The sequence below is a fragment of the Phyllostomus hastatus genome, unplaced genomic scaffold (assembly GCF_019186645.2).
Source record: "Phyllostomus hastatus isolate PE091 unplaced genomic scaffold, TTU_PhHast_1.1 phas_contig_40, whole genome shotgun sequence".
Taxonomy (NCBI): Eukaryota; Metazoa; Chordata; class Mammalia; order Chiroptera; family Phyllostomidae; genus Phyllostomus; species Phyllostomus hastatus.
In genome coordinates, this window is record NW_025333872.1 from 408,187 (window position 1) to 421,665 (window position 13,479).

Here is a 13,479-nt window from a genome sequence, read left to right on the forward strand (position 1 = left end):
AGGTTTACCAGCATCCCACTAGATGCCCTTTCCCCCAGTTGTGACACCCGAAAATGTCTCCAGACTTTGGCAAATATTCCCTGGGAGACAAAAATCACCTCCAGCTGAGAGCCATTGTCCTATATAACAAAACTCTAAGCCTTGTAAGTCCAGTGTTCAAATCAAGTTTTTGTTTTTATGGGATGTTTAGGAAGATTCAAACTTACCAACTTTCCAGTAGAAAACTGACTTAGTGCTTTCTCTTGATAAGGACAGTTTTTTGATATGTGATACTGGTGAGTGGCGGTGCAATTAACACAGTCATAGCATTCCCATATACCAAAATTTTTATTGAACATTAACTCTATGTAGTTTTGACCTGTAATATGTAGAAATGTAGAGAAAATATAGAATATGGAGTTACCATACTTAAGGAGTTAGATATGTAAATAAAAAGCAGTAAAATAAGACCTCGTGATTCTTTAACTCGGTAGATACCAACCAGAAGCAATCCTGTTTCCCAGGGGGAATGCCTGCAATATCTGGAGACATTTTTGATGATCGTGATGGGCATCAAGTGGGTAGAGGCCAGGGATGCTACTAAACATCCTGAAATACACAGGACAGCTCTCTGTAAGAAATAATTTTCTTGTCCAAAATATTGATGATGATAAAATTGAGAAAAGCTATTTTAACTGTTGGATCATCAAAAACAGAAGAATGACCATCAATCAACTAATCCATCAATCAGTTAATTAGTCAGTAAAACCAGTTTGGTTTTAAATTGCTTTTTTAAAAAGTATATTTTATTGATATTATGCTATTAGTTTTCCCATTTTTTTTCTCCCCTTTCTTTCCCCTCTGCCCTGCACACCCCCACTGTCCAGCATCCCCCCTCCCTTAGTTCATGTCCATGGATTGTGTATATAAGTTCCTTGGCCTCTCTGTTTCCTATACTATTCTTAATCTCCTCTTGTCTATTTTATACCTACCAATTATGCTTCTTCTTCCCTGTACCTTCCCCCCACCCGCATTCTTCCCCTTGCTCTCCCCACTAATAACCCTCCATGTGATCTCCATTTCTGTGATTCTGTTCCTGTTCTAGTTGTTTGCTTAGCTGTTGTTTTTTAGGTTCAGTTGTTGACAGTCATGAGTTTGTTGTCATTTTACTGCTCATAGTTTTTTATCTTCTATTTCTTAGATAAGTCCCTTTAACATTTCATATAAGAAGGGTTTGGTGATGATGAACTCCTTTGGCTTTACCGTCTCTGCACTTCCATTCTAAATGAAAGCTTTGCTGGGTATAGCAATCTTGGATGTAGGTCCTTGTCTTTCATGACTTGAAATACTTCTTTCCAGCCCTTCTAGCCTATAAGGTTTCTTTTGAGAAATCAGCTGATAGTCTTATGGAAACTCCTTTGTAGGTAACTGTCTCCTTTCCTCTTGCTGCTTTTAGGATTCTCTCCTTACCTTTAACCTTGGATAACTTAATGATGATGTGCCTTTGTATGTTCCTCTTTGAGTTTAATTTTTTGGGACTGTCTGGACTTCCTGGACTTCCTGGAAGTCTATTTCCTTCGCCAGATTGGGTAAGTTTTCCTTCATTACTTTTTCAAATAAATTTTCAATTTCTTGTTCTTCCTCTTCTCCTTCTGGTACCCTAATGATTTGGATGTTGGAACATTTGAAGTTGTCCTGGAGGTTCCTAAGCCTCTTGGTTGTTTTTTTTTTTTGAATTCTTGTTTCTTCATTCTGTTCTGGTTGAATGTTTTGTTCTTCCTTTTGTCCCAAACCATTGATATGAGTCCCAATTTCCTTCCCTTCACTCTTGGTTCCCTGTATATTTTGCTTTTTTTCACTTTGGGTAGCCTTCATTTCTTTCTTCATTTTGTGACACAGCTGAATCAATTCTGTGAGCATCCTGATTACCAGTGTTTTGAACTCTGCATCAGGTAGGTTGTCTATCTCCTCATTGTTTAGCTATTTTTCTGGAGTTTTGATCTGTTCTTTCATTTGGGCCTTATTTGTCTTGGTGCACTGTTATGTAAGGAGGCAGAGCCTTAGGTATTCACCCAGGTGAGGCAACCCTCTTTGCTGTGTTGTGGCAATACCTGTGGGGGAGGGGTTAGAGAGGGAACAATGCCACTCACTCACTCTGCTCTCTAGTCCCACTTTCCAATGAACTCTCCTGTGAGACTGGGAGTTTCTCCTGCCATCACATTCTCTGCAGTATTTTATAGCTAGAGGTTTTGAGTCTTTAGTTTTCCATTCAGCCAGCCCTGCCTCATTTGCACAGTTCAGTATGGGCTGAAAGCAAAGTGCATGAAGATTTTTCATGTATGAGATGAATCTGGATAGTTGGGATTTGATTATAGCAACAAATATAACTTTGATGTATTCAAGGCTAAAATATGTGCTCAGAAGAGAGTATGTTCACATATGTTTGACTCTCATAACTGTGATCATTACTATCCCTAAGGTAATTAGGGCCAAATAAGTGTAAGTGACTTTGCCAGGGTCATGGTAGTAAGTGTGGGCAGAGCTGGGGCTAGAAATTAGATCTTCTGATTCCTAGTTTAGTGTTCTATCCACTCTATTACTGACAGCTGTTAAATTCTGCTCAGGAGTCAGGGGCAAGACCCTTGATTTGAAAGAACATCATATTGCTATTTATATGAGAGTCCCTGAGTGTTAGACAGGTGCATGGAATGTTCCCTCTCCAATTACAGCCTTCAATGGAAGTGAGCAGAGCACGGCATTGAGATAATTTGTTTCTTCACCTGGTCCAGTCTTCCTTCCTCTCCTCCATTCTAAGTGCCACTTGGTAAAAGACCAGCCACCCTAAGCAGAGTCATCAAAGCCCTTTAACATGGCAAAAAATAAAATGAACATGGAATAATTAGTATCTAAGACTGAAAAGAATAAAGGAGGTTGTTAGAGGAACAGAAATTGAAGTTGGTGGGGAAAAGTATAAGGATTCGACATGAATCTGAATTTTAGTTAAGGCATCTTAAAGGTGAGTAATGTAAGTCAGTGTCACAACCAATGGGGTATTTTGACTAGAAAGGATGCATTTGCAGTTGCTAACTAAGAGGGAGAAAATGAAAAGAGATTAGGTTTTCTGAAGAAGGAAAGAGATAGAGTTTAAAAACTGTGGATTCTTTTTTTTTAGATTTTATTTATTTTATTTTTTTAGAGAGGGGAGGGAGGGAGGGAGAGAGAGAGGGAGAGAGAGAGAGAGAGAAACATCAATGCGCGGTTGCTGGGGGTTATGGCCTGCAACCGAGGAATGTACCCTGGCTGGGAATCAAACCTGGGACACTTTGGTTCCCAGCCCATGCTCAATCCACTGAGCTATGCCAGCCAGGGCAAAACTGTTGATTTTTTTACTAAAAAAAAAGTCCACTTAGTGATTTTTATGTGCTCAGTGCTATACAAATACTCTTTAAATTCTCAAAATTGACAAACCGTTAGCCAGACTCATCAAGAAAACAAGAGAACTCAAATAAATAAAAACAGAAATGAAAAAAAGAGACTACAACCAAAACCACAGAAATACAAAGGATAATAAAAGAATACTATGAACAATTATATGCTACTTTTTGGACAACTTGGACAAACTGAAAGAAGTGGATAAATTCCTAGAAACATAGAACCTCCCAAGAGTGAACCAGGAAGAAACAGAAAATCTGAATAGACCAATTACCAGCAATAAACTGAAGCAGTATTAATAAAAAAAAAGCTCCCCCAAAATAAAAGTCTGGGATCAGATGCCTTCACCAGTGAATTCTACCAAATATTTAAAGCAGAATTAATATCTATTCTTCTCAGACTATTACAAAAAAATTGAAGAGGAAGAACATTTCCAAATTCATTCTACAAGGCCAGTATTACCCTGGCACCAAAACCAGACAATGATGGAAAGAAAAGAAAAGAAAGAAAATTATAGGTCATATCCCTGATAAACATAGATGTGAAAATTCTCAATGAAATAGTTCTAGCAAACTGAATTTAATAATACATTAAAAAGATTATATACCATGATTAAGTGAGATTTATCTCAGGGATGCAAGGATGGCTCAATATCTGTTAATGATGTGATAACATCACATCAACAAAAGCAAGAATAAAAATTATATGGTCATCTCAATGGATGCATGAAAAGCACTTGACAAGATTCAACATCCATACATGATAAAAACTCTCAACAAAGTGGATATAGAGGGAATTTACCTCCACATAATAAAGGCCATATATGATAAAACCATATCTAACATCATACTAATGATGAAAAATTGAAAGATTTTCCTCTAAGATCAGGAACAAGACAAAGATGCCCACTCCCACCACTGTTATTCAATAAAGTATTAGAAGTCCTAGTCACAGCAATCAGACAAGAAAAAGATATAAAAGGCATCCCAATTGTAAAGGAAGAAGTAAAACTATCACTATTTGCAGGTGACATAATACCATATATAGATAAACTTTAAAGACTCTACCAAAAAAATTAATAAAAGTAATAAATGAATTCAGTAGAGTAGCAGAATACAAAATTAATATATGAAAATCTGTGGCATTTCTATGTAGTAATAACAAGTGACCAAGAGGAGAAATTAAGAAAACAATCCCATTTATAACTGCATCAGAAAGAATGAAATACCTAGGAGTAAATTTAACCAAGGAGGTGAAGACCAATGCTCTAAAAACTATAAAACACTGAAGAAACAAATTGAAGAGGACACCAGAAAATGAAAGACTATATCATACTCATTGATTAAAACGATTAATATTTTTAAAATGTTCATGCCACCTAAAACAATGTACAGACTCAATGCAATCCCTATCAACATACCAATGTCATTCTTCTCAGAACTAGAATAATCCTAAAATTTATATGGAACCACCCAATACCATGTATAGCCAAAACAATCTTGAGAAAGAAGAAGAAAGTTGTCAGTGTCACGCTCCCTGATTTCAAACTATATGACAAGCCCATAATAATCAAACAGCATGGTACTGGTACAAAAACAGACACACAGATCCATGGAACAGAAGAGAGAACCCAGAAATAAATCCTTGCATATATGGTCAATTAATCTATGACAAAGGTGGAAAAATATACAATGAAGAAATGAGAGTCTGTTTAACAAGTAGTGTTGGGAAAACTGAATGGATACATGAAAAAAAATGAAACTGGGCCACTTTCTTGCACCACATACAAAGATGAACTAAAAATTGATTAATGATAAACATTCAACCTAAAACATAGAACTCCTAGAAGAAAACATAGGTAATAAACTTTAATATCACTCTTAGTAATATCTTTTTGGGTATGTCCCCTCAGGCAAGGGCAACAAAGGAAAAAAATAAACAGATGGAACTACATCAAACTACTTCACAGTGAAGAAAATTAACAACGAAATGAAGACAACCTACTGAATTGAAGAAGATATTCACAAATGATACTCATATATTCAATAAGGGGTTGATACCCAAAATATATAAGGTACTTACACAACTCAATAAGCAAAAACTAAACAAATGATCAAAAAATGGACAGAGACTGAAATTAGACTTCTGGCCAAGATGGAAGTGTAGGCAGATACACTGTGCCTCCCTCGCACAACCAAAGGAAGGACAACAACAATTTAAAACGAAAAACAACCAAAACTGACAGAAAATCAAATTGTATGGAAGTCCAACAACCAATGTGTTAAAGAAGACACATTCATCCAGACCGGTAGGAGGGGTGGAGTCAGGTGGCCAAGCAGAGAGGGCTCTCAGCAAAGCGTTGGCTGGTGGACCCTAGGCGTGCAAGGCAGCAGCGGGTGGACCCAGTGAGGCGGTGGATTGTGGAAGGGTGCAGTGCACAAGGCTGCTGGTGGATTGGGTGGTCCCACATTCACATGCAGATAAAGCAGGCGAAACTAGGGAGCAAGACAGACCACATAACCCAGGGCCCCAGTGTGGGGAAATAAAGCCTCAAACCACTGATTGAAAACACCTGTGGTGGCTGAGGTGCCTGGAGAGACTCCCAGCTTCACAGGAGAGTTCATTGGAGAGATGCACAGGGTCCTAGAACATACACAAACCCACCCACCCGGAAGTCAGCACCAGAAGGGCCCAATTTGCTTGTGGGAAGCGGCAGAAGTGACTGAAATCTGGCAGAGAGTGGAGCAAGTGCCATTATCCCCTCTTAGACCCCTTCCCCAGGTACAGTGTCACAACCCAGTGACTGGGTTGACTGGCCCTGGTGAACACTTAAGGCTCTGCCCCTCACTATGTAACAGGTGCATCAAGACAAAAAAAAATGGCCCAAACAGAAGAACAGATCAAAGCTCCAGAAATAATACAACTAAGCAACAAAGAGATTGCCAGCCTATCAGATGCACAGTTCAAAATACTGGTAATCAGGATGCTCACAGAATTGGTTGAATTTGGTCACAAATTAGATGAAAAAATGAAGGCTATGCTAAGTGAAATAAAGGAAAATGTACAGGGAACCAATAGTGATGGGAAGGAAACTGAGACTCAAATCAATGGAGTGGACCAGAAGGAAGAAAGACACATCCAATCAGAAAAGAATGAAGAAACAGGAATTCAAAAAAATGAGGGGAGGCTTAGGAACCTCCAGGACATCTTTAAACGTTCCAACATCTGAATTATAGGGGTACCAGAAGGAGAAAAGGAGGAGCAACAAGTGCAAATGGTATTTGAACAAATAATAAAGGGGAACTTCCCCAATCTGGCAAAGAAAATAGACTTCCAGGAAGTCCAGGAAGCTCAGATAGTCCCAAAGAAGTTGGACCCAAGGAGACACACACCAAGACACATCATAATTATATTACCCAAGATTAAAATTAAGGAGACAATCCTAGAAGCAGTGAGAGAAAAGGAGACAGTTACCTACAAAGGAGTTCCCATTAGACTGTCAGCTGATTTCTCAAAAGAGATCTTACAGGCAAGAAGGGGCTGGAAAGAAGTATTCCAAGTCATGAAAGGCAAGGACCTACATCCAAGATTGCTCTATCCAGCAAAGCTTGCATTTAGAATGGAAGGGCAGAGAAAGTGCTGCTCAGATAAGGTCAAGTTAAAGGAGTTTATCATCATCAAGCCCTTATTGTATGAAATGTTAAAGGGACTTATCTAAGAAAAAGAAGATAAAAAACATGTACAGTAAAATGACAGCAAACTCACAATTATGAACAACCACACCTAAAAGAAAAAACAAAAGCAAACTAAGCAAACAACTAGAACAGGAACAAAACCATAGAAATGGAGATCACATGGAGGGTTAGCAACAGGGGAGTGGGAGGAAGAGAGAAGGGGAAAAGGCACAGAGAATAAGTAGCATAGATGGTAGGTAGAAAATAGACAGGGGGAGGGTATGAATAGTATGGGAAATGTAGAAGTTAATGAACTTATAAGTATGACACATGGACATGAACTAAAGGGGGGAATGTGGGTGGGAGGGGGTGTGCAGGGTGGAGGGGAGTGAAGAGGGAAAATGGGACAACAGTAATAGCACAATCAATAAAATATATTTTAAAAAGTGAACAGAGGCCCTGGCCATTGTGGCTCAATTGGTTGGAGCATTGTCCTGTACACCAAAAGGTCACTAGTTCAATTTCTGGTTAGGTCATGGGTTATATCCCCAGTTGGGGCACTGACGGTAGGCAACCAATTGGTTTCTTTCTCACGTCAGTGTTTCTCTCTTTCTCTTTCTCCTTCCCCTTCCCACTCTTTCTGAAAATCAGTGAACATGCCTTCAAATGAGAATAATAAATAAATAAATATTTTTTAGAATGGACAGAACACATGAAAAAAAATTCTCCAAAGAAGACATATGGATGGCCAACAGACATATGAAAAGATGCTTAGTATCACTAATTAGAGCAATGCAAATCAAGACCACAATGAGGTAACACCTCAAAGCAATCAAAAAGGCTAAATAACAAAGTCAACAAATAACAAGTGTAGGTGAGGATGTGGAGAAAAGGGAACCTTGTGCACCCTTAGTGGGACTATAAATTGGTATGGCCACTATGAAAAACAGATGAAAATTCTTTAAAAAACTATATAAAAAAACTACCATATCACCCAGCAATTCCACTTCTGGGTGTTTATCTGAAGAAAACAAAGATACTAATTTGAAAAGATATATATATATATATATCCATATATTCATATGTAACATTATTTACATTAGCCAAGATATGGGCACAACCCAGGTGTCCACTGATAGAGGAATAGATAAAGAAGATGTGATACAATGGAATATTACTCATCTATAAAAAAGTGAAATCCTGCCATCTGTGACAACATGGCATTATGCTAAGTAAAATAAGTCAGACAGAGAAAGGCAAATACTACATGATTTCTTTTATGTGTGGAATCTAAAAGAAAAAAAGAAACAAATAAAACAAAGCAAAAACAGACTCATAGAAAGAGAGACAAACGGACGGTTGCCAGAGGGGAGGTGGTTGGAGGGGTGAGTTAAAAAAGGGAATGAGAATTAGTCCATAGTACCGTGATAACTTTGCCTGGTGACAGATGGGCACTAGACTTAGTGTGGTGATCACATTGTAAGGTATATAAATGTCAAATCACTATGTTGTATACCTGAAACTAACATAATATTATATGCCAATTATACTTTAATAAAAAGAATAAACAAATCCTCACAATCACCTTATGAAATAGGTGCTATTACCATCCCCATTTTACAGGTGAGGAAACTGAAGCACAGTAGGGTAGATAGCTTACTTAAGGCCGCACAGTTGGGAAGCAGGAGAACTGGGATTCAAAACCAGGCAATCCAGCTTCTGAGTCTTGCCCTTAACCACAGTGACTTTCAGGTTAAAATTCGGAAGTGGATATAACTGTATGTGTTAGAAGTAGGGAATAAAAACTGCTATGAGAGCCCATGGGGACAGAACATGTGAGATTTAAATGTCTAAGGCTAGGGCAGGGGGAGGGGAGTAAGTACCTGTTTATGCTGAAGGATAAGTCCGGAAAAGACTATCCTTTTACAGAGACAAAGCCAAAGTGGCCTCCAAATTCCCTCTTTAATGAATGATGTCTGACCCACCCTGGAGCAGAAAAAATAAGAGAAGTGTTGTAAGACTGGGAGGGACACCCAAGACCACAACTTGCAAAAGGCAGGATATGGACAAAGGAGGATGCCTCAGAGAAGAAAGTGCCGCGGAGCGGTGCGGAGGCTTCCTCTCATTACCCAACACACACTGTGGGTGGTGAACCCAGAGCCTGCGTGAGGGCAGCTCGAGAATTGGGGTTCACATCACGTCCTAGGTCACAGAGGGTTTTTAGCCAAAGGTCCCTAGGCTCCCTAAGTCTGTAGATGAAATATTATGTCTTTATTTTCACTAACCTCTGAACTGAAATTTAGTATTTCTTTCGATTATGAATGTTAACAACAAACCATAGTAGTATCAAGAGAATTTGAATTTGTCATCAATAGAAATCACAAATATTTTTATATTACATTAAAATTGCTACAGATATCTTAAAATATAATTTATATTCATTGCTACTTTGAAATTATGGTAGTTATTAGACCCACATTATGAAATTACATAATATTTGGATTTTTCATATTTTGATAAACTATATTTCAATAAAACTGGTTTCCTTTATAATTTTATGTGTTTTGTGCATTGAAAAAATTTCAGGCCAAGATCATTCAATGGGAAAAGAACAGTGTCTTCAACAAATAGTGCTGGAAAATGGGATATCCACTTAGCAAAGAATGAAGTGGGATCCTTACTTCACACCATACAAAATTAATTCAAAATGAACCAAGGATCTAAATTCAAGACCTACAACTATAAAACTCTTAGAAGAAAATATAGGGAAAATCTTCATCATCTTGGATTTCACAATAGTTTCTTAACTATGACACCAAAGTCACAGGAAACAAAAGAATAAATAGATAAGTTGGATTTCATTAAAATTAAAAAAAAACTGTAGTGCATCAAAGGACACTAACAACAGAGTAAAAAGACAGCCTACATAATGGGAGAAAATATTTGCAAATTATATATTGATAAGGATTTAATATCCAGAACATATAAAGAACTCCTACAACTTCAACAAAAGACAAACAACCTAATTTTAAAAGGGGCAAAGGAAAACAGACATTTCTCCAAAGAACACATACAAATGACCAATAAGTACATGAAAAGATGGCTCTTATATTTGGTCATTGGGAAATGGAAAACAAACAAGCAAAACCCACAGACAGATACCACTTTACACCTGCTAGGGTGTCTATAATAAAAAAATGGTAAATAATAAATGCACAGGATATGGAGAAACCGGAACACTTGAACATTGCTGGTATGAATGTACCATGGTGTAGCTGCTGCAAAAACATTTGGCAGTTCCTCAAAAAGTTAAACATAGAATTTCCACATGATCCAACAATTCTACTCCTAGGGATATACCTAAAAGGACTGAAAACAAGGACTCAACAGACACTCCTATGCCAATACTCATGGCAGCATTATTCATAATACTCAAATAGTAGAAACAACCCAAGTGTCCACCAGCAGACGAATGGATGAACAAAATGTGCTGTATACATATAATGGAATGTCATGAGCCATAAAATGAAGTACTGATTTGTGCTCCAACATGGATGAACCTGGACCACACGGCTAAGTGAAATAAGCTACTCATGAAAGACAAATATTGTGTGGTTGCACTTAAGTGAAATATCGAGAATAGGCAATTCATAGAGACAGAAAGTAGAAGAGAGGTTACCAAGAGCCAGAGGGGAGGGAAAAGTGGGGAGTTATTACTCAATGGGTACAGAGTTTCTGTTTAAGGTAGTGACAAGTTTTGGAAACAGATAATGATGATGGTTACACAATATTGTGAATGTCATCAGTGCTGATTTGTACACTTAAAAATAGATAAAACTGCTAATTTAGTGTTATATATTTATAATATATATTTAGCATTATATATTTATATATAATTATATTTATAATGTTATATATACTTATAATATAATGTGGGAACATACATATTTACCACAGTAAAAAAATAAAAAGAATATTCTGCAAAGAGGTTCATAAGCTTTCGTAGACTGCTAAAAGTCGCACAGCACAGAAACAGGTTGGGAGACCCCAGACTGTAAGGCCGCATAGTCGCAGTGGGTGTCAGAGGAGGGGGGTCCCCTGTTGATGATCATGAGTGCCGCGTGGGCACAGCCGGCTGTGAGATTAAAAGGATGCCATTCTGCTACCATTAATTCATCCACCATGGCTGCTTTTTGTTGTCATTGTTAGGAGACTAGTAATGGTGGTTAATCAAACAACGTATTTATTAAATATCACCCTTAGATGCTGTGGGGGGCATCCAAGGTGTCTGTGCTCAAGAAGTTTACAATCAAGCAGGTGCTACAGGGCACAGCACACACACACAATTGAGGAGAAATCGCTGTAAACTAAGGCTCCAATGACAGGAACTCAGAGGAGGAAGACAGAGGGAGGCACGGAAAGGAGCGAAATAGGGCTGAGGTGCTGCCAGCTGGGCAGCAGGGGAATGGCCGCACACACGCACCGGCACTGGACGTGGTGTCTGACGGTGGTGATGTCGATGTCCATGTTCCCAGAGGAAGCGGACTTCCTTCTGTGTTCCTGTTGAAAAGTCTCCTCATTGTACACATCTCGCTTAACATCATACGTGAAAGAATTCTCCCTGTATTTAGAGTCAAACTCTTGACTGCTACTCTCTACTTGCATCATTCCTGGATGGATGAAAACAGATCAAACAAAAAGCAATTTAAAAAATCTAGACCTTTTTAGGTAAAATTTCCATATAATGATACCTTATATTTGCCTAACACATTGCAGTATTATAAAACTTTCTCATGCGTTTTACAGTTTTATACTCAAAACCACCCTATAAAGAATGCAAGGTGAGAATTATTCTCATCTTGGAGAAACTGGGGCTCCAAAGTGTAAACAGACTTGGCTGTTACCCAATTAGAGTCGGGACTAGAACCCAGGTGTCCTGCTAGGAAGCCTAGTTTTATTTATATTCAATTATGCTGTAGGAAAATGATTAAGAGGTACAAGTCAGTATAACCACTGACTTTCACAAAAGAAAATGCAGAGGTTAAGTGGTCAGTCAACAGTATCTTCCTAACTCCTTCTCTATTGAAATAGCGTACCTATTGTTATCTCTTTGCCCTTCACTGTTCTTCACAGCAATTGCCAACACCTGATCTAGCACTGTTTCTTTGACCATCGTCTGTTCCTGTACTAAAACGGGAGTCTAAGAGGCAGGACTTTGACTGTTCATGGCTGTATTCTCAGGGCTCAGAAGAGTGCCTGACACTTAGCAGCCCCTCAACAAATATTTCTTAATGACTATGTAGTATTCAATTAGTGGCCTCATGGTGTAGCAGAAAAAGCATTGCACAGGGTCTCAGGAGACTGGGGATCTAGCCCTGGCTGTTTTTCTAGCTAGCTGCCTGATTGGGGGCAAATTTCTTAGAAAACAAGTTTCAGTGTCAGTTTCCTTGTCCATAAAATGATGTGGTTGGGCCATATGATCTCTAAGGGTCACGTTAAGCTTTAAAGCTCTGTATGATCTTGCTCTTTTAAGAGAATGGGAAAGAGGAGTTCATGAGGATGGATAGAGTTCCCTCTCTGCAAGAAAGTGTAATCATTCTTGATTATCTGTGTTTTTGAAAAATAAAAAAGGCATAAACTCTAAAATTCTTCCACATAAATGTAAAAAAGTATATATGTATCATAGCTCTAAAATACATTGACAAACATAAAGTATGTAGGTCATACAAATAGTTCATTAATAGCTGAGGCTGGAAACACATTTAATGTGTCATGAGTGTCATTGTCCTTCCCGGTGATCACGCATCCACATCATCGCCAACCTTTGCAAAGCACTTACTATATGGCAAGCGTTGCAGTAGATTTTTTTCATGAGTTTTTTCATTTGATTCCCACAACAATTCTAGTACTACCGTTATCCCTATTTTGTAAGTGATAATACTGAGGTTTTAGAAAAGTTAAGTAACTGGGCCATAGTTACATATTGTAGTTTTACCCTCAAAGCATTGGGTAGCAGTAGTGTGCTATATAACACCTTGAACTAAAATCACAAATTCAATAAAGAAGTGAGAATGTGGTTGGGGAATACAGAGGAGAATGGAAGAGGTATTTTACCGTGTGTCACTTAAGAGAACTAGTACTTTGTGTCTTCTACAGAAAAGAAAAACAGGTAGAATTGTACACTAATACCTGAGTAATATTTCCCTTCTTTCTCCCATCCATAGGAATATTTGACCCAGTTTCCCTTTTTTTTATACGTAATCTTACAATAAAGTTCCATTACTAGAATTTATGTGTTCCTGGCAACTAAAAGAGCCTACTTAACTTGTTAATTATATTGAAATTACAGTAACTGCCACCTTGGACTAGATCCAGGGCCTAGAACCCAGCATTT

At 38.1% G+C, this 13,479-nt stretch overlaps 1 protein-coding gene across 1 annotated transcript in view; it reads right to left on the reverse strand.

Moving 5' to 3' along the window:
• Positions 1 to 13,479, reverse strand: part of SLC26A8 (solute carrier family 26 member 8) — a 78,710-nt gene that overhangs the window by 61,450 nt on the left and 3,781 nt on the right. Inside the window, exon 2 of the mRNA XM_045842744.1 lies at positions 11,569 to 11,755. Coding sequence (XP_045698700.1) covers positions 11,569 to 11,753 — 185 coding nt within the window. The 5' untranslated portion in view covers positions 11,754 to 11,755. The remainder of the gene's footprint in view (positions 1 to 11,568; positions 11,756 to 13,479) is intronic.